Genomic DNA, 22,095 nt, shown 5'->3' with positions numbered 1-22,095 from the left:
ATCATGGGGTCACCCAGAGAAGCCTGAAGGATCCAGTTCCTTGCCTGGGGACCCCACCACAGCAGTCCCACAATCAGTTACAAGAAAACGCACTTAGTCCACAACGTCCTGGGCTCGAAATACAGCAGACATCCCAGGAGTTGATGCTATTACTCAGTAATAGGCTGAAGAGATCTACACTGAGCAACACAAAGCATCCTCCTGCCTGGGGCTGAGCAGTTGGGAACACATCACTCAGGAGACAATCTCCTTTAAAAACCTAGAGTGGAGAAAAGAGCAGGAGTGTGGCTCATTCCTACCCATTTGTTACAGACTGGCTGGTTATACGTGGAAGGTATCTATTTCTTGTGTTTGAGAAGATGGTAAATGCCCTTCACAACATCAGCCACAAAGCCTCAAGAAAACTCCTTGAGTTTTAGTTTCCAAGACCTAAACAACTTCATTTCAATGCCTTCATTCTGTTGCTATTATAAAAAAAAAAAAAAAAAAATCACTTCACTTGTGCACCAAACAGTCAAGACACACGCTAGAGCTATACAACTATCCAGTTCATGTAATAAATATAAAACTCACAGAACTACACCTTCTTCCAAAAAAACCATAAATATCCCCAAAGCCCCAAAAAACTGCAAACCTCCACACTTTGGAAAGAAAGAGGCCTTGACATTGCATTTGTATCCTTCACTTGTATTTCCTTGCCCAGTGCACTTGTAAACTTAATGTAGTAACACATTCCTTTCAAAAGGGTTGAATCCCCCCAAGGAAAAAAAATCTTGTGTTTTTGAATCCCATTTAATCCCTTCTTGGTTTTGATTACATCATTAAAAGCAGCTCAGCCTATGATGATCAGCATTGGTCAAAAACAAAGGCAATACATTGATTTTTCTTTTCTAAGTTTTACACTAAGCCTCTGCAAAAGCAGAAAACTTGTTTTCAACACATGATCAATCAAATAAAACCCAGAAGTTATCGAGCTTATCCTGTTTTTCAGCGTGACACCAATTACTCAGCTTTGCTTCCTCCCAGAGAAGTATTATGAAACATTTTGGAAACCAACAACACAGAAACCAGAGTTTTCTGTACAGACTGTTGTGACTTCTTGCTTTCAGAAGACTTTGTTGCTGTGCTTCCAATTGGTTCCATGCTCATTTCAGGAAAATTAGGTAAGACAGAAATGTGTATTTAATTTCAGAGATTCAGAGATCAGCAGAAGTTCCCTGTCTATCCAGAGTCTCTTAGAATGATCTGACTCCAGTCTGGTTTAGCTTCTGCAAGAAAACTGGCCCCATATCTGGCAACAAGGAGGTCCCACCTCTCCATTCCCATCAGCCACATGGAACATCACAGGTGTAGCTCTGAAAGCAGGTACTGAGGCTACAGGTGAGGACATGCACAAACCCAGCAGAACAGATCATATCCATGTCTCCTCCTTCCAGGGCAAAGGGATGGGTCAGCCTTCAGAGCCTTTCCAGCTCTGTCCATAGGGCTCCCATAAAGAACCACTTACTCTCTGTAGCAATTTGAGCACAAATTAGAATGTGTCTGTGACACAGTTCATAACGTGACCATGACAATCACAGAGGAGGCTGAAATGCCTCAAGGATCCATTTTGCAGAAAGTGGTGCAGTGGCAAAGCCTTTGCAGAAGGTCAGCACCTTGCCAGGCAGTTGACATAAATGTGACAAAGTGAAACATAACTCAATTTGCAGACTATTATTTTCCATGGCTGATTTGATACACATGAATCACATAAAAATGCAAGACAGTCTCAGAAGTATTTACATAACGGGCTGATTATAACAGCAAACAGCTATTTGGACAGTAATATATTTGCTTTTCAAGAGGATGCAAGAATTATCTTTTGTCCCACAGAAAACTCTAATTCTCACCTCTCTGTGCATTTTAACTTCCATTAAAATCTGTCAAAGTCTTGTGTTCGTGTTACAAAAAAGAACAAACACACAAGTTCAGATTTGGAGGAGGAGTCTGGGGGTGATAAGACCACTATTCTCAGTGTCCAACTTGGCTTACTGACATCCTAGGCTGGATTTTAATTCTGCATTAAGCAGTTCTGCTAATATAACAGGCTGCCCAGAGAAGCTGTGGACTGCCCATCCCTGGAAGTGTTCAAGGCCAGGCTGGAAGGAGCTTGGAGCAACCTGGTCTTGTGGAAGGTGTCCCTGCTCATGGCAGGAAGTGGAATGAGATGGTCTTTATGGTCCCTTCCAACCCAAACCATTGGATGATTCTATGATTCTACTTAATTACACCATTGTTTACCCTATCCAAGAGTTTCTTATGCACACATTATTAAACACACTACATCGACATCAAAACAAATCAGAAACTTCAGAGGCACAAGCCAATCTAAATATGTGAGCACAGCAGCTCTGCTTGCCTGCAGAGTTCTAAAATTATTTCTCCTCTCCTTAAAGCTGAATTCCAGTGAAAAGGAAAAAAAAATACCATGTGTTTTGGTGCTTTCAATTTGGATCTGTAAACAACGGTCAACTGTGACTACACTAAAGCACTCACAGAATGTGAAATTCAGTCCAGTTTGAACAATTTTGGATGATTCTCTGGAAAGAGCCGACATCTCAGGGTGAATATTTTTTAACTTACCACCTCACCTGCCCACTTCTCTCAATTTTTAGATAATGGCCATTGTATCTACCCTTCAATTCAGAAAAATCCCTCCAGAACTTGTATACTGGTGCAAAACAGGCCTTCGAGCCCTTCTGTTCCCCAACAACAATACACAAGTGGGTCCAGTGCAGGAAAACTACCCAGAAGGTTTGGCCTGTGTTACAGCAGCACACACATTAAAGGTCAGGACACCATTTTCTGATCAAAGTAATCAGAAGTTTAGAACAAATAGTTAAGCAACACTAACAACATTATCCTAGATGTTATACTGTGGGTAGTCTTTCCAGCAGCATTTGCTAATGTTCCACAGCAGCACATGTCTATTGTGAACATTTTAATTCATGATTCAGAGTATCCTCCTGCTGACAGCAGCATCTTTTGACATTTCTGAACAGAGCTTTAGTGGAATAACTGTATTTCCCGTGGTGTCTCCTGCCTCGTATCCTACTTGTCACAACCTGCCAGTCTGTATTGGTGGGGTGGAGAATGCTGTTCTCCAGGGAGGGCCCATTTCATATTCTCAGCTGTGCTGTGACCTTTTCCATTAATAGATGTCACAATAAGGGCAGACCTTTATTGCCAAGCCACAAGAGCAGACTGGTTAATCACCCACAGACAGGCGTCAGCTGAAGCTCTGACACGAACATCCAAACACGTCTCGTCTCGACTATATTTGAGATGGGAGAGCTGAAACCAGATCATCTTTAATGTCCCTTCCAACCTAAATCATTCTATGATTCTATGACTCATTTTGGGGGCTTTCCAAGCAACAAATGCACTAGGCCATCTATCAAATACTATGGCAACAACCAATGCACACCTGAAGCGGTGAAACACTTAACTTTGAAATCAAGATAATACAACATTTATTCAGCAAGAGCAAAACCAAGCTGAACTTCTTCCTTCACTACTGACAACAACAATGCAAATCAATAGTGTGAGGTGGGGAAGATGCTGGCAGAATCTGAAGGGGAATGAGCTGATCAGTCCTCTTGAATATAACCTGATCCTGCACAGCTTCACCAAAAAACCCAAACCAAACAAAACACCAAAACTAAACTTCCAGAAAGGAAAATATTGGGGGGAAAAAAAAACCACTTAAAAAATATTAATTTAAAAATAGCAGGAAAGATCAGCATAGTAATAACCAGTGTAGCCCAAGCTCCCTCTTCTGGTATTTACAAGTAAATATACTGATTAGGCACATCTTGATAGTCTAACATTTGGATTCAAAATCTCGCAGCAAAGTGTTCATATAACTCCACAAAACACCTGTTAAAGCTGTTCAGCCTCTTTCACACTAGTAACAATTCTTAAGCAAAAGATGTACAGACATGGAAATGCATTGTAAGATATGAAATAACACAATACCTCTTTTTTTCCCTTGTGAAACCCTCGGTTTCTTGAGCAGGCAGTTCTACATCATCACCAGGGGCCGCAGCCAAAGGTTCATCCTCAGAAACGTGGTTATCAACTTCTTTGCAGCTGTCAGGCTTGGAAGCACTGCAAAACAATTATTAAAAATAAGCTGACAAATTTCAGAAGTGCCCATGAAGCTTTAGAGAAGTCTTCTTAAAGGATGAACTTTGGTTGGATCTATAAGGAGCTCTAAGGGGCACATCAGCCCCTCCCAAATTCCATCTCTCTCCCACCTCCCACAAATTACTTATTCCTACAAACCTTATCTCACTTAATTTCTCAGATGACCACATAATCAGTAATACTGCAAAGTTTTGACAGCTCTTATAGACCATAAGATAAAGTGCCACAGGAATTTAACTGTATATGAAATTAGTAAAATAAATAAATCACTAATGACTGCTTTGCAGTTCTCACACAGCCCTTTCTCCTCAGTGTAGAATTTAAACATTCAATTAACTGACTTGTCTTTTAGAAAAAAAAAAACAACTCTAAAATCTGGGACTAAAAAATTCTCTTACTTTAAGAGCTCTCCCCATGCTGTACAGCCAAACACACAATAATCCCAGAACTCATTACACGAATATTAAGATTACAGGACTGTGATGCTGCTGTATTTGTTAATTCCTACAAGTCCCACAAGACCCACACTCAGAAGAAGAACAGTAACCACCCTACTCCCCTTGGTCTTGGCCATGCTCATTAAACCACTGACAGAAAAAGAGCTAAATAACCAATGACTTCATGTCTCAAAAGCAGACACAGCGCAGGGTCTTGTCACACCACACTGTCCCTTCCAGGGCACCTCTGACATACCAGAGGGACACAGACATCCTGGGGTAGCCACACACAGCAGCCTCCCTCCTGCCAGCTTCTGCCTCCAGAGATACAGACACGAGTGTTTATGGAAAAGTTGATGGAACCAGGCCTTGGCTGAGCAGCTTCTTTTAGGTTTCCTGAACTAAATATAAACAGCTATCTTAGCCACTCCTTTTAAAGTTTTCTCTCCCCTTCCCCCAGTAATTACATTGGAACTGTAGAAAGTAGATTAAATTGTGTTACTGATTAAGAGTTAGTGAGGTTCAGGGACAGGCTGTTCCTCTCTTTAGAACCAAGCATACAAAGCACAAGCCTAAACCACATCCCTAACTTTAGTTACAACACAGACGAGCATGAGAACAGGTATTTCCCAAAGCGCTTGTGCACTAAGTTACTGAGATCACCAAAGCTCTTTCTGAGAGTAGTTTACCTTGATTAGCTTATAACCATGAAGCTGCTTTGTGCCATATGGGATAATTACAGTTATTTCTTCTAAGAAATGATCTCTGCCTTACACGCTCACTCCTTCTTTCCTCCCTCCCTTTCCCCAGTTTATCCAAACTGGCCTGGCACTGACACAGACATCCTATATTTTCAGTCACATCAAGGTAACACAAATAAATAATGATTTCAAAGCAAGCTGTTTCCTTTTTCATGCAAAGGCCTTTGTCCTTTGCTAAAAATGTCTTTGTCCTAATATAGCAAGAGCATCCCATCTATACCAAGGCGATGTGACTATATAGGGGCACACAGAGAGCAGTGAAAGTAAGATTTTAAAGCAAAAAAAGTAAACTGCTAAAAATAAGCGAATGCTGAACATCTGTTTGGAGAGGAAACAAAGAATTGCAAAACCCACACAATTCACAAGAGGGCCCAGCCAAGCAAGAGTACCAAAGGCATACAAAATTATGGCCCTGGTGTTGTGGACACAAAGGTCTCCCAGTTACCTGCTTACAGCAGCACCTGTTCCCTTCTCACCCACACTCCTCACACAGGCCCAAATGACCACCTGCAGCCCTTCAGCTTCCCCCTTTAAGTCTTTCCACATAAAATAAAACAATTTTCAGATGTACAGTTTGACTAATGAACATCATTCTTATCGCAAAAGCAAAACTTGCTATCAACACACAAGCATTTTTATAAGAGCTCTGCTCCCTGGCCTCCACAAAGCACAGGGCTTACTTTCATGAGCTACTGTGCTGTATGTGTTAAAATCCACAGCTAATTTCCTTTCATCTTTCCAAGCTTCATTTACACCATCAAATACTGGCTTCCCACAAAGAACACTCCTGCCAAGCCTCAGCTGCCTTGCTTGTGCTGTCGCTCTGGGAAGGGATCCACAGTACCCTGAGTGCTGAGCAAGACCATGAAAAGCAGGTTGTGAGACCAATCACACCAGTCTGAGGCTAATATTGCCACATCATTATTTGGCACTGCTCAGTAGGGCTTGCAGGTAGAATTGCAGCAGCACAGAGCTCCTGGTTATTGCCCATCCTCAGCTGGGCAGTACCTGCAGATGGGTGCTGCCCACAGTGAGCTCTTAGGGGACAAGCAGGAGCAGAGCAGCCCAGAAATGGTTCAGATTGCAAAAAAATGAGGTAGGGTAGCACAGAACAGCAACCCTGTCCAAAACATAGACTCTAAACTCTCCAGCCTAAGGCTGCATCAACTCAGGCACATGTATCAAGTCACAGTATTTGTATCAGCTCAGACATGAAGTGGCTACATTTAAGCCTCTCCACAGTTCCTACTAAACCAAGGTTTTCTGTCAAACTTATTTCCCAACTGGTAATATTCCAATGAGTGTAGCAAGAATACTACCAAAAGGGCCAAGTCTTCTCAGTGCACAATGAACTATACATTGACCAGTCTTTATCCTGTAGAGTTCAGCTGATTGGAAAACAACATTTTCAAGCACCATCTCTGTTTTAAGTAAACCTCAAAAGTCCCTTTCTGTCTGTGTGTACAGATAATCCTGAGTACCTCTGCCTACCTGTGGTGCTAACACTGAGGAGCACAGCCCCAGAGCATCACAACTCCACAGGCTGTGAACTGCGTGGCCAGGAAAGGTCCATCTGCAGACAAAGCAACACAGCTTTTGGTGCAAACATCATCACTGATTACAAATTCCCTGTAACAGCTTAATGTGCACAAAAAGAGCTGGGACAGAGGTCGATGCAGGGGAACTCAAGATTTTGTATTGCCAGCTCAGGTTCAGAACAGCTTCTGTTCCCCAGTATTCAAGACAGAGCTGCAACAACTCTCTCTGGTCTGGACTAAAGGCCACAGCAGCTCCACAACCTCAGCTGGAGATTAAATGCAAGAACAGAAGCATGAGGAAGGGAAGAGTGAGTTGCCCTGCCTGTTAACTATGGCCTGACCATAAAGAAAACTCATGCAGCAAGTGCCTTCCAAGCTGCCTTTTTTTTTCCCGGGCATTTGCAGGTTTGGGGTTTTTTTCCCCATGAGACAGGCAGGAAGTTGCAGGGAACAGATAAACACAGCTCAGAAATGTTTCACACCTCTAAACACGGAGCTGAGCTGTGGTCTTGTACAGCTGGGGCACTTATTTGCCTTCCCTGCCTTTCCAACCCAAACATTCCTTATATAACACAGAAGTCCTATTGCAGAGCTCTGCACCTGCAGCCTAAAGAGAAAGCTGTGTCTAGCCAAAATTTCTCCTAGTGCAACGTGTACTGGCAAATCAGAGTCATCTTGGCATTCCATTGCTAAACAAAAATGCTGGCAGAACAGCCAGCGAACTTTTTACCTAATTCTTTTCAGGGCACTTCTTCGTAGATACAGTGAATAAAATCTTACCGGGCAGATGATACCATGTTGCCCCTGATCAATATGTAATCAGCAGGAGAGAGGCAGTCAGTCATCCTCAAGAAGCAAAACGAAGATACAGTTTCTTGACTGGACAGATGGAGGGACAGCCTGATCTTTTACCATGCCCTGCCATCTGGAAGCCATTTAGCACAAACTGACCCCCACCTCACATGCACCATTATTTTTCCCTGCCAAAGTGCACACACCATCTGCATTATGTGCCACCCCTGATGTGGTGTGGAAATACATGGGATGGAGAAATACACGGAAACAAAGGGAACTGATTAGTAAATAACTAAATATATTGGGGGAAACACTTTATAATTGCACTTTACTGCAGACGGACTGGAATAAACATCATGCTATTCAGTAGCCCTGGCAATATCTCCAAAGTCTAGTGCAGAGGTACCCAGTAGGCATCACATGGAGACATCACATGTGTTGCATTAGAGAATATTATCCAGCCATATTGAAAAGCACTGGTGCAGTGTTTCTACATAAAATGACAAAAAGGAATGGCTTCAATATGATCACCTTACCTCTATAAGCAATAAACTGCTCCATCATACAGATGAATAGCTGATGAGGGATAAGGCGATGACGCAACACAACAAATATCACTGAAGCTCTTAGATAAGAAAAGCCCAGTCCTGCTATTGCTGATCCTTGTTGTGAGCATAATCCCATGTGTTTTAAGAGTACTGCTCTCATTTGCTACCAACATCACACTGTTACCAGGTCAGGTCTGACCAAACCACTGAGAAATCAGCAGTGCTGTTCCTACAGGGATAAAGTAGCACCACGACTACACCCACAGGAGCCAAAGCAGGGGTCCAGCTGCATTGATTTAACCCCTCTTCTGCCAACCAGCTGCACCTGGGGGTGGGCACACGTGGCAGCTACTGGGTTTCTACTGCTGGGACACCAGGAAACATCTCTGCAAAGAGAAGGCTGGCAAGCAACAACACCCTGGACAAGAAAGACAGATGCAAGGAGAACAGGTAGGCTTTTATACAGGAAGCTGAACAAGAATGCAAAACAAAGGAGTGAGAAAAACAAACAACACTGACAAGAGTTGACTTGTGCAGCACTTAAAAATAAACAAAAGAATTAAAACAAACAAACACAGAAGAACTACTACAGCCAGCTTCACTCCAGTTGACCACAGGGTATTTCTCTCTCCTAACTGGAAAACTACCTACATCCACACTGAATATCCCTGGTTTGCAACTTTTTAGTGCTGAACCCTTGCAAAAATCCTGGCAGCTCCCTCAAGGTCAGGATATGGAGACAAGAGCCAGATCCTGCAGCTGTTGCACAGTCCGTGTGCCCTCACCCCCACTGGGCTCAGCCACTCTGGATGGGGCAACCACAGCTCAGCACCAGCACTGTGCAGCTGGGATGGGGCAAGGAACCCCCAGAATAACTGTCAGACACCAACAAGAGAACCTTTTAAAGACAGAAGTTATGAAGGACATCAAAAGAAAAGGTGTAATATAATTAACTTGAAATTCCAGGTTCAGGTGAGAACGTGAACAGGGTGAATTCATGAGGTTTACAAGAGGCAGTGAATTAAAACACTTGAAGATTGTTCTCCCTAAATGTTTCCTAAGGTGGCATTTAATCACAGACAGCTGGTGTGCCTTTTTCTATGCAAAAAGCAAACTTTCACCCTAAGGGCACAGAATTTTCTATTTTAGACTGTGGTCCAGAGAGTAGATATAAATATCTTTCTGGCACTTTTTGGTGTTAGCCTTTTTTTCCTGCCTCCACATTCAGAAATGAGCTCACAGCTCCACCTCAATTACTGCTCACCCTTTTCTAAGTGCCTCACTGCTATGGCCAACAATCCATTAGCAGAAAAAAAAAACCAGAATCCACAAAAAAACCATCAGTAACCCAATTACATTTGTTAAAAACAAAGAAACACAGCTCTTTGAGTAAAAACTTACAAGAACTGGAAGAAATCCACATCATTAGCTTCCCACTGTAAGCTTCTCTAGATCATCTTACTCCCAGTGCAGGAAAAAGTTTGTTTCTCACAGATTCACTCAGCCAGTGACTAACCAGCTTGGGGACTGGTGGCAAACCAGTATGGGCTAAACAGCAAAGTCACCCAGCTTTTAAGGTGGATTGGGCAAACCACACGAGGTCCCTTCTGTCTTTGATGACACATTACTGTGACTTCAGCTAACAAATTTAATGCTAGCTTAAATATACTGTGTATGTTTACACTCCACTGAGCTCCCAGTGACTGAAGGGTACACACACCCTACCAGGCTTCCTCTATTGTTGGCAGTTAAGACAAGTTTATATGCCCAAAGATCCTGACAACCCCACTGCCACCAGCACAAATAAAGCAACAGTTTCCCTTCTCAGTGCAAGCAAAGGCAGACAAAAAGGTCAGAGTCCAACAGAGATGAGATACCTGAATAATAATAATCAGGGCCTGCTTTATAATCAACATTATCCTGTTAAGAAAATTCTCAGAATTACAGAACATGGCCACAGGATCAGTTACAGGGAAAGGTAAACAGCATCTCCTTTTGAAGATTTTGATAAGGGGGAATGTAAATTCTGACACAGATTTCTGCTGAGAGATGTTCCCCTGGCTGCAGGTAGAGCCAGCACAGACACATATCCATCCAAGGAGGGTGAGAGCAGTTCCTTGGGCAGCACTAAGACACCCACAGCAGCGAGCAGGTGCAGCCACTTCCCCCAGCTCCAGGGCCTGGCCCTGGACAGTACCTGTCTGGAGTCAGCTCTGCAGCACCCACGGGGCCAACATTTCCAGAGGCCGCAGGAACAGCAAAGGGTTGCTCGGAAGGATCGAGGGGAGAAGCCAACTGTGTATCATCACCTGGCCCAGGAGGGCTGCAGAGAGAAAAGACAGGGAAAAAGGCACTTTTAGAGGTCTGAGCTACTGCAGAATTACTGTAATTTGCTGTTTGAACCCCCAGACTTGAACATGCCTGTGCTAATTCGCATGTTAGGGAAGGCAGCAAAAGTTGGCATTTTTAATATAAATTGCTTTTTTGCCCTGCTGTTCCCACAGCACTGAAGTCTCTGGATTTTTGTCTGAGTCACAGGAGCAATGAGACAGTACAATCCAGCAGCAAATTAACCCCATTGTGATTCTGATTATGAAAAGTGAATGAGAAATTGAGCTGAACGAGAGAAATTATAAGATTTCCTGCCTTTGAAACCACGTAACACTCCAGGAGCTCAAGGCTGGCTTTCACCTGAAGCTTGGGGGGCTCATAAGTGGGGGCACAGAGTCAAAGGTGTTCTGGGTGCTGCAGGGAGCACACACTGCCCTGTCCCATTCCTGCGGAAAGCAGGGTGCCCCTGGGCACCAAGCACCTCATGGGCTAAAAGAAAGCAATTTGGAAACACACCCTTGAATCAATAAGAAAAGGAGCCTTGCTGAAGAAGGTGGTTGGTTTGTTTTTAAGAGACACCAAACCATGGGAAACCCCTGAAAACAATGTATTGGTTGCCTACTTCAACCTGACTTTGCCATGTGGCCACCTGGAGACCAGAGCCCTGGAAGCATCAGTTTTCCCTAAAACTCACAAAAATCCTCAAGTTTTTTGTAAACCATGAAGTGTGACGTTAAGTTGGGGATCCAATTTCACACTGTACTGAACCTCCTCATGTCCATGTTGTTCCCTGTACTACCAAGTGAATAAAATCCTGTACATAGCGGGATTGTACCGTATACAGATGGGTTTGAGGTGCATAAACTTAAAACTATCACTCAGCATTTGGGATTTCAGCTTAAAAATAAAAAGCCCCAAATCACAAAACTCAGCTTTAATACTAAAAGATTACTACCTTGCCTAACTTCAAATCTAAAGGACCAGTATGACTCTCTGCTCCTGTTTAATTCTGGATCAAAGAACATAACAAAGAGTTAAATTTTGCTATAATAATGTCAGTGTTTGCTGTCATCTGAATATACTCACACTTCCCATGTTTTATCTAAAGGATTCTGTAACATGTTCATGTGGGAAAAACAATTACAATGCTGAGCCATTAACTGCCCACATGTTCTCTGGTTTAACCACACCTGAGGGCTCAGCCCGTTGCAGGAAACTTTGAGCCAAAGTTCTAAAGTCCTCTGGCTTATTATTATAAAGGGACCACTTTTCACTCATTGCTGAGTTGCAGATACAGCACAAACTGGGGTGTCCCCTCTGCTTTGCCTTAAAATTAGTGTTTAGAAAGTAGATCTTGACAACAGCACTTGGCAATTTGTTTTTTTTAGATACATAATGAGTAAAGGGAGCAGGTGTGCCCCAGTCTGGTGAGCAAGTGAAGTGTTTGCCCACCACCATCACATCTCCTGCACACCCAACTCCCGGACAGAGATTTCCATGGTCTGAGGACAAGGTAACCTGAAACTCAGGCTTGGGGAGGTGATGGCAAAGCTCCTCCTTTCCAAGCCACCCCGCTCTGTGCCGCAGGAACAATGAAGCCATCCAAAAGCTGCTCAAACTAGTTCCACAGCTGACATTCCTGGGCATCACAACCCTTGGGCTCACGGGCACCCGCCAGCAGGTCCCTGCTGTCAGTCCTCTGCACCCACCAGCCTTTTAGGCCAATTTGTTTCTCTGTTAAAAGGCCATGAGCTTTTTCCATTCTGTTGCCTGAGTTCTGGGTTGAGCCTGGAAGAGGATCTACATAAAACTACTTCCAAATTCTGCTTATGACAAGCATGACTGAAATACTTTTCAAAGGAAAATACCTCACAGTTTAATAAGCAGTTGCTTAACAACAGCTGCAGCAGGCACACTGAATTCAGCCCAAAGACCAAGGGGTCCAATCTGTTATTAGTGTGTCAGAAGTGAAAGACACTGCCCATCAAGTGTCCCTAGGCTCTTGAGTTTCACAATTTCACTTTTGAGGCCTCTACTTATCCTCGAAAAGAGATTTTCCAAGTCACTGTTAGGAGGCAGGTATGCAAATAACAAGTTTCAGGCAAAGCTTGACCCATACTAGTCATTAAATCCCAATGAATGAATGAGAAATAACTGCATAAACCTCTGTAATTTCTTCCGTTTAAACACAGCAGGTCTATGTCAGAAGGTTTCAAACCAAGGCAGAAAGTTCAGATATGTGCAGAAACACAATCTGGCACATGTGGACACAGAGGCAGTGAGGCCTGGGTGTTCTGGTGGGTCTGTTTGCTGCTCTCCTGCTTCCAACCACGAGATGCAAACCTTAAACCCCTTAACTTCATAGGAAAGTTTCAACACACTGACGCTGGTGCTGGAGACAGAAGGCAGCTACAGGTCTTGGCATTTACTCCCTGTCCATGTTTTTCCAATCAGGAGAGCTGGATGTGGCTCCCTTTGAACAGCCAACAATAGCTCCAAGTTTACTCCAAGGGAAACCAACACGCATTTCAAACTCTGCTATCTCCTAGTCCCAAACATTTGGTTGCTTTTAATGAGATAATGGTAAGATTTATAGATCCTGCTCTTACTCCAGAAATCTCTGGAAAATGGCACCAACAACTGCAAGGCAGGACTGAGTTCTCAGTGCTCTCATCACCCCCTATTTTGTTTTCTTCAAGAAACAAGATGTTGCTCACTGGGTACAGCAAGTCCAACAGACAAAATCCTCCACAGTTCATACTTGGCTTTCTAATAACCTGGGCCAAAAAGTCAATTTTTTGACTCAGTTTACCCATACATAAGAAAAAATATTAATCAATCCCAGAGAAATATTCAGAGGATTTGCTATTTCTGGTAAGTTCTTGCACTGGAATCCTTCGGAAAGAGATCTAGCAGCACCTACATCAGTTGAAATTCATTCAATCAAAGACATCATACCTCATAAAATTTGATCCATTTTATTAATTCCTTCTTAGTAATCATTTTATCTTCTCCTACTTTATTTTGTTGCTTATACTTTAGCCACACTCACTGGAATAAACTTTATGTGTAGAAAATCCAACAAAAACCTGTTATAGTAAGTCTATGCACCTTTGGTATTTCTGTTCTTTAGAAGTATTTTCATGAATTTTGGGGCTCCTGTCACTATGATTTAGTGGAGAAGGAGGTAAGAAGCTATTTCTTATATCAGAAATCAACATTACTGGTATCAGGAACTAAAACTGAACTTGTTCAGGAAGCAGCTCAGAAGTGCTGCATAAGATACAAGCAAAGGATTACAAATTTAAAAAAACAAACAAAAATTCTTTCCCTTCTCTCTCCCTCCTTTCTCCCCCCCCCCCTTCTTATGAAGTAATTTAAAATCGATTCAAATATCAACAGAATCTTAAGAAAAATATGAGATGCTAATACTGAAATGGAAAGTGTGGCTTTATTTCCCAGTGAACTAAGGCAACATCCATACAATGTAAAAATCCCCACGGGGCAAGTCCAAGCACCTGCAATAGCTTTGAAAGCTCATAGTGATGACTGGGGGGGTCACTTTTGCTGGTCACTGGGCATAGATACAGCAGAGGTTTTACTCTTACCAGCTAAACACACACTCACAGTCAAAAGATCAAGTTTGGGGAAACATGCTGCCTTTTGCCCAACGAAAGAGATACTTATGCATTTTTATATATATGATTTTGAAAAATCTCTCATATTCCTTCTGTAGTCTGAAGAAGAAACGATGCCTTAAGTGCCTCACATCAGCACTTTGTATTTAGGCTGCAGGATGTCCTGCACACCTCGGCCAGGCTGAGCTGGGCATTGTGCAAACTCGGTAATGAAGGTATCCAGGAGATGAACAGGCATGTGCTAATTAAAAGCAAACAAAATCACTGTCATCCAGGGGGGTTTGATGCACAGGATTTGCATGGCAGCATTTCTACACTTATGGAAGAAAGACACTGCCACCCAGGTACCAAAACTGGCTCCTGGGGGAATTATTCCAGTGCCTGAGATTTACATGCTCCTCCTCTGAGTGGGACTTGAGCGATCAGCAGAACAGGTCTGGGTGCTGGGTGCTGGTGCTCAGAGCAGCCAGGAGAGCCAGCCCAGCCCAGCATGGCTGGAGCAGCACCTGAGTCACACCTGACCCCAAGGGAGGGACCTGCCACCACCCTGGCCAAGCAGCAGGAACCACCTGCACCTCCCAAAGCGTCTGCAGTCCTCGTGGGAACACAGGGCTGTGCTGCTCCAGACACAAGGCTGTGCTTCCAGCAGCAAGGGACTCCCTCCTCTCGCTGCAGATTTCCACACTAACAACATCAGAAAGGAAAACAAACGCAGAAACTGCCTTCTGGAGACGTGAAAGCGTTTTTTAAAAGGCTTCCTGAAGGCAATACCCCACCTATGAGAAGCAACCCCAGAAAGCCAGGTGCAGAGCAGCTGGCAGTCAGTCCCTGCAGGTAATTCCCAATGACCTGCTGGGGCAGGAGAGCGCTGTTGCTGTCGGGCATCCGGACTCGTGACCACGGAGAGTCATTCTCAGAAATGATACTTTTCTGGCACTGCTTGTGGAAATCCTGACAAGATAGAGAAGTTATCTTGGCGGGGGATGGTGTTTAGTGGCACGTTACCTGAGGGCCTGCACTTCCATTCTCACCCAACCCTTCTCACTTAGAAAGCCCTTAATTTCTGTAACGTGCATACCCAGACTGATCATTGATCAGTCATAGCAATAAAATAGAAAAAAAATTTTTTTTTTTTCCTGAGTGTTCTACATTACTGTGGTCACATTAAAACTTAGGCTGAGTTAATACAATAAACAAACACAATTATTCTAGATTAAAACACTTAATGGGACTGAAACACGCATTACAGCACTACTTCCTTTGCAAGCTAAAAGAGGGACAACAGAAAGCCACATAAAAGTCTCAGAAGTATAAATCATGCCTGCACAGGATGAATAAGCATATTTGCTGTAATAACTGTCAACCATTATAAAAAGCCCATCACGTCACCACCGAGCAGCTTTTAGAGCCTCAGAAGGGCTCTCGGTCACGTCCTGATGTCATTGCTGCAGAATTTCAAAGTTTCCAAATTCCAGCTTAGTAAACCTGAGGCAGAGGTTTCCCGGTACAAACAACACACACACAGAGTCTCCTTGCTCGAGCAGAAACCCCAAACCCAACCAGAAACCATGGCAGGAGCCACAAAACCCTCCAATCTTTTGGAGGGGCAAGGAGAGTTAATCCTCACCCAGAGCTGGAGAGGGTGGGAGCAGGAGAAAAAGTTTCGAAAAGTTGTTCAAAGGGGAAGAGGGAAAAAAAAAAAGGGGGGAAAAAAACTTTTCCTCTCACAAGTGCCTACTTACCAACGCCAGGAAATAATCACCAGCTCTCCTACTCCCAGTCATCCTCGCTTCCAACACAACACCCCGCCACAGCCCCTCGCTCGAACACCAACTCCCTCCACTCCCACCATCCCGGGCGGGGACCGGCGGCTCCGACAAAACCCCGCTCCCGGGTTGTTTTTTTGGTTTTTTTTTTTTTTTTTTTTTTGGCGAGCTCTGGGGCGTACAAAAGACCGAGGAATAGGAGCCTGGAGCTGCTTCTCGGAGGCTCCTCCCATGAGGCTCCCCGAGGAAAGGCCGGAGCGACCGCGGCTGCCGCGCCCCGTCCCGTCCCCCCCCTCCCCGCCGGTACCGCCGCCCCGGGGCATCCGAGCGCCGCCGGGGGAGGATGCGGGGGACCGAGCTCAGCGAACAAAGGAGCGAAAACAAGGAAAAAAAAAAAAAGGAGCACGAGCCCCCCCCAACCGGCTCCCACGTGGGTTTTAATTCCCTCTTTTTTTTTTTCTTTTTCCCTTCCTTCCCCCCCCCCCCCCTTCCCGTTTTTTTACGGTGGAATTTCGGAGTTTCCATCTGCTGGAGGGGTGGATGTGGAGAGATTAAATTACGGTGTGTGTGTGTGTAAGGCTTAAAGCACACGCAAATAGCTCCTAACGTTTTAAAATGCGTTTGGCGACTTTTTTTTTTTTTTTTTTTCAAGTTTCAGGAGGCAGGAATGATGGTTGACCCAACTTTAAGGACAACTTTTTAAAATGTTTTCAGGACGCAGAGGCAAAGTTTTTGACAACTTTCACTGAAACTTTACGTGTTTATAGCTCAACAAATAACATAGGTTTAAATCTAAACAAAACCATTTTGTTCCTGGTCTAATTCTTGAGTTAAACTCCAGTTCCTAAAGTCGCACAGGTTTCCTCATAGGTTTCTTTACCTGATTTCTTATAGGTTAATCTTCTTCCTTTATAGGTTCCTTTACCTGCTTCCTTATGGATTTTTTTTTTTAATCTGCTTTCTTGTAGGTTTCTTTCTTTCTTACAGCTATCTTCTTTCTTTTCTCTACCTTCTTTCTTATAGATTCTTTTACCTGCTTTCTTGCAGGCATCTCTACCTTCTTTCTCATAGGTTTCTTTACCTATGAAAAAATGGAGCAGTTTTAATCAGTTGTATGCCCTTATTAATCTCTTAGGTTTCCTATGGGTTTATTACAACACAAAAGAGTGGCTTTACAGGTAATTAAGTCCTTGCATGGAGATACACCAAACTGCATATACAAGCTGCCAGCACCCAAGGAATTAATTGAGTGTCTACCCAGGGAGATCATTATCATGTTTATAACAGGCCATACAATAACTATAGGTTAAATGTCTATAATATCTCTCCCACAGCAAGAGAGTTAGTAGATTCATTGCTTACCAAATGTGCAATCGAGATATTTCAGATATAATGCTGGGATTACAGAGATGTAATTTAGCTGAGTTAGTTTCCCATCTGACTCCCTGTCTCCAAACTCTTCAACTGTGGTGTCCACCACAGTGGCAAAACTAATACTTTCTCTTCTTCAGAACTCTGTCCAACCCCTAGTGGGACTGTGCATCTCCTTTTAATGTTAGAGTACAGTAACCATACCTGGTAGACCTCTCAAAGCATCAATTTAGAGCTGGGCCACAGGGGGGAAAAAGTATTCATCAGTGTTTAATTTTTATTTATTTATTTATTTTTAACTCTTGGACTGTTTCTCCTTCTATCCCTTGTCTGGTTTTTCTCTAAGCAAAAGGAGGGAACGGATTTTTGTTCAGGTAAATTGTGTGTTTCAGGAGAACTTCCCCATCTAGTCTGGAAGCAGGAGACAGGGATTTCCCCTCAGTGTCCTCAATGCTGCTTTTAACAATTCAGAAACCTGCACAGGAAACAGAAGACTATACCAAATGATCCCCAGATGCCAAATCAGACACTGTAATGGATGAAAATGCTCAAAAACATGTAGATTGCCAACATCTCCTGTGCTGAAAAGTCTGGCTTATTGAGGGGCAAACACTGTGCATGGTACGGGGAGGGTTCACTTGGTTCTAGCACCAGGAGCCTGTAGCACCTACTCTGACAGCAAGAATTCAGATGAATCTCAGAGTGAAAAGTTTCTGGGGAGAGCATCTCTTTCATATCCCGCCTCCCAAGCAGTAGGAAACCTGCCATGGAAAAAGTTACTGTGGTTTTTGATACGGGTACAAGCATTTGGTCCCCCTCTCATTTTGGGGGGGGAATTAACCTCTTTTGTCATCTGGAAACCATTTCACAAATAGCTTCTGCAGGTATAACTGCCCTGATGGGGGAGAGAGGAATATTCATTAAAATAAATTTTTATTTTCTTTGCTTGCAGCACTTCAGTCTGGCACAAAGCTGTGGCGACAGACTAGCTGTGTTCCTGCTAAAAGAACCAAATTCAGCATTTTTTGAATGAAATGGTCATTTTTCTCAAGGAATACGCCTGTCCCTGTTTGTTCCTTAGCCTCTTGCTGTGCTTCTCTACTGTGAAGCAATCTCAACCCACCTTTGTCACAAAAACTTGTCTCCCAGTGCCCTCTGCTACTTAAACACAGGGAACCTGATAGGCTGTAACTCCAGGAACACAGTGCTAAGGTGTGCCTGACCTGCCTCAATAGAAGGCTTGGGGGAGGAGAGAGGAAACAAGCTGAAAAGCAAGAGGAAAACAAGAGATAAGCAACCTCCCAGCAGGGCTGGGGAGACAATGACAGGGCAGGGGTGGCTGTCAGGGGGCAGGGACGGGCTGGCTGGGGCAGCCACAGATCAAAGAGCCGCCAAGGAAAGCCTTGCAAAAGATTTCTCCTGAGGCCAGAGCTGGAGCAGTGAGTGTGCTGATGAGCAGGAGACATCCCACAGCATGGCCGTGCCCTTCCCTGGCTCCCAGGGAACAGTTAGGTGGAAGGGAAATCCAGAAAGCATCAGGTGTATACAGGGGGGGCATGTTTTTTTAAATGTAGATCATAAAATCACAGAATGGTTTGGGTGGGAAGGGACCTTAAAGCTCATCTTGTTCCAAACCCCTTGGACAGAGGCAGGGATACCTTCCACTATCCCAGGTGGCTCCAAGCCCCATCCAACCTGGCATTGGACACTTCCAGGGATGGGGCAGCCACAGCTTCTCTGGACAACATCTGCCAGGGCCTCACCACCCTCACAGGGAAGGATTTCTTCCTAATATTCCACCTTCCTGCAGCCTAAGGCTTATCCTATTCCTGCATACCCCTTTAAAAAAAAATCTATGTGTGCAATTTTAAATGGTTCTCTGTGAAAACTTAGTGCCCACTGTTAAGGCCATTTTGCAACAAACACATATTAAATGTGCTTCAGTTTGTTTAGAATTAAAGAGGAGTTTCTCTTTTGCATTTCCTAACCAGTGGTTCGTAGTTATTCCCTCCACAAAAACCACAGGCCAAATTAACTGGGGAGCAGCCTGGCTGAGAGAGCCAAGCCACGTCTGTAACAAACACCTGAACTTTATATTTCCACTACTTTCCACGCACAAATTGCCCACAACCATCATTTGTGGTGGCTGAAAATTAGGTTGTGCGTTTCCCAGCAATTTTTATTGGTGAGGCTTTGGGATGGCTGTCTCTTCGAATTCCCAGACTTCTACCTTAACCTCCTTCTTTAAAAAAAAAAAAAAAAGAAAAGGAAACTTTAATGTTAACCCATTACATCTTGGAGGATCAAAGTGATGGGAAACTGCCATTCTGCAAATTTCCAAACAAGTAAGATTGATTTTTAGAAGACCCTAGGCTAGACTCAAAGCCTCATAAATTGCAGTGATAACTTTTCTAGCAAAACAAGTTTATTTGGAGTTTCTAGCAGAAGAACAAGATTTGAAGAATGCTGGATGCAACATAAGTTTCATGTACAATCACAGAATTAAAAAAAAAAAAAAAGATAAGATGTGGAAAGTCTTGGAGACTTTTAAATATCCAGCAAAACTAACTCTATGTTTTGACTCATTTAATGACACTGTTAAGAAAGGAAAATGGAAATTTTAAGTGTCCACTTATGTTTTTTTTCCTTAGTTGTTAGAAACTGAGCAGTGTATTCATGCTTTTTGCTTTCATTCCAGGAAACAAATCCAATCTTCTCTGTCTGCTGCAGAGTTATTCTTAGCTGGCTTTGATATTTCTATCAGCTAGGAGAGCATAACAATGTTATCATGCTTACAAATTCCAAAGATTTTACATAAGCTAGTGAGTGCCTTAGAAAAAAAAAAAGGCTTTATTGATTACACTGTTTGTGTTTCATTAGCCAAAGGAGCTGGGAAAAACAGGCTGGAAAAGAATTTTAAAAAGCAGTTTGATGAGTTTCATGGAGCACATGCTCCGTGTTTTTCAGAGCACCATGTACAAACAGAAGCTGAGATTGACAGGTTTGAGGCTGGAAAACACCAGGTACTTCAGGCCAATGAATCATTTAAATCCTACTTGCCTGCATAGAGCCCTGTCTTCCTAATTTGATTTTTTATCAGTTGAAACAACCAGACACCCCCCTTATTTAAGCAAAGTGGGACAACTGTGGGTATGGTGATTGTAGCGTGGTCTGGGTGGAAAAGGATCACAGGACCATTGTTCTGGGCTGATCATTTAGAGGCTCAGGGCCAAATTCTTTGCTGATATCACCCCAGTGGAGCAGAGATTTTGGCCCAGCATTTCCCAGCTCTAGGACAGGCTGCAGCCACAGCCCTCCCTCACACAGCTGTCCTCAAAGGAATGCATGAGAGGGAAAGAAAGTAAATTAGTGACATTAAATTAGAAACAACCTCGTGGAGTCCTGGGGCACTTTTGGACAGCTGGTTATTTTACTGAGGACAGTGGATGTGTGGAGAAGATACTGAACAGGGAGAGTAGGGCAGAGGAAGGATTGAGCCTGGATGAACAAAGAGGAGATGCTGAGCACATTTCAGCAAGGAGAACAAGATTACCATAACATGCTGGGGCTGGTTCTTCCCAACAGCACAGAGTGGTGGCACTCAGCGTTTCAGAGGGACCTTAGAATCGAGAACAATCACGCCTTTGATTGAAGCAATTAACATTTCTACACCTATTATTGCAATTTGAGATGCAGAGCTTCTTAAATGCCAAAGAGACTCTACTGTGAGAGTTCACCTGGGGAGGTGAGTGTAGATGAACAGGCCCAAATAGATACATGTAACATTTTTTTTAATTTTTCCAGAGTACTCTTAAGGTATTGCAATACCTTAAAAAGCCCCTCCTGTCGTTAGCAATGCTTGTGTGTGCTTCTATATACCTGGACAAAATATTGGTAAGACAGGCTCCAAGGACATCAACATAAAAGAAATCAGGAGAGAAAACTGAAAGAAAAGGGTAAGTCAAGAACTATGGGGTTGTGGCTCTTCAGACAGGTCTCCAGAGGAGTCTCTGTTGAGAAGCATTAGTGCAGTGCAAGGATGCCAGGACACAGAGCAACTGGAAGGAAGCCACATCCAAGTCATGGAGAATATGCCTGTGTCTGTAATTGCTGTTCTCAGAGCCGCCCTTGGAAGGGTTCAAAGCTGGGGCTAATCCTACTTTGCATATTCTATTAGAAACAGGGACCATGGAACAAGCTCCACGGTGTCCAATTTTGCAAGGAGCCAGAAGATTTAGGCTTGGAACTGAGAGAACAGGGGATCTGTGAGATATGCCAAAATGATTTTGAGAAAACAGGCAGCTGACTTGGAAGAAGCAAGGCTGGAAAACACATCTGGTGAAATCTACTTAGAAAAACAATAATATGAAAGTAATTTTTAATGTAATGAGAAAAGAAGACAAAAATTGATGCTAAACTCCCTGACCAGATATTGGACAAAGTATTACAGTGTCCATGTTGGATTTCTTTAGCAAATGCCTGTGTTTGATTGAATAAATGTAATGTCTTGAGAAACACAGAAGGATGTGTGAAAACAGAAGCTCATGTATCATCCATCCATGTCAATACCTTATAAATATGTGGCTCAGGTTCTCAAGAGTGCTACAGAATGTTTTCCATACAGCAACTGTAGAAAGAAGTACCAACAATTTGGCAGGACCAGAGATGATCTACTTCTGTACTTCTGTGTAGCAGAGGCAGAAGTAAATAAAATAAAAAAAT

The 22,095-nt window shown here is 43.3% G+C and overlaps 1 protein-coding gene across 4 annotated transcripts in view; it reads right to left on the bottom strand.

The window, feature by feature from the left end:
* TACC2 (transforming acidic coiled-coil containing protein 2) overlaps window positions 1–22,095 on the bottom strand; it is a 125,993-nt gene that overhangs the window by 68,279 nt on the left and 35,619 nt on the right. For all 4 annotated transcript variants that reach the window (XM_032695072.1, XM_032695073.1, XM_032695074.1 and 1 more), the window contains 2 exons: window positions 10,465–10,590; window positions 4,018–4,149 (listed from right to left, as the gene is read on the bottom strand). In XM_032695072.1, coding sequence (XP_032550963.1) covers window positions 4,018–4,149; window positions 10,465–10,590 — 258 coding nt within the window. The remainder of the gene's footprint in view (window positions 1–4,017; window positions 4,150–10,464; window positions 10,591–22,095) is intronic.

This window comes from Chiroxiphia lanceolata, chromosome 8 (assembly GCF_009829145.1).
Source record: "Chiroxiphia lanceolata isolate bChiLan1 chromosome 8, bChiLan1.pri, whole genome shotgun sequence".
Classification (NCBI taxonomy): domain Eukaryota; kingdom Metazoa; phylum Chordata; class Aves; order Passeriformes; family Pipridae; genus Chiroxiphia; species Chiroxiphia lanceolata.
Note: the sequence above shows the minus strand (reverse complement) of the source record. Positions and strands in the feature narration are given on the sequence as shown.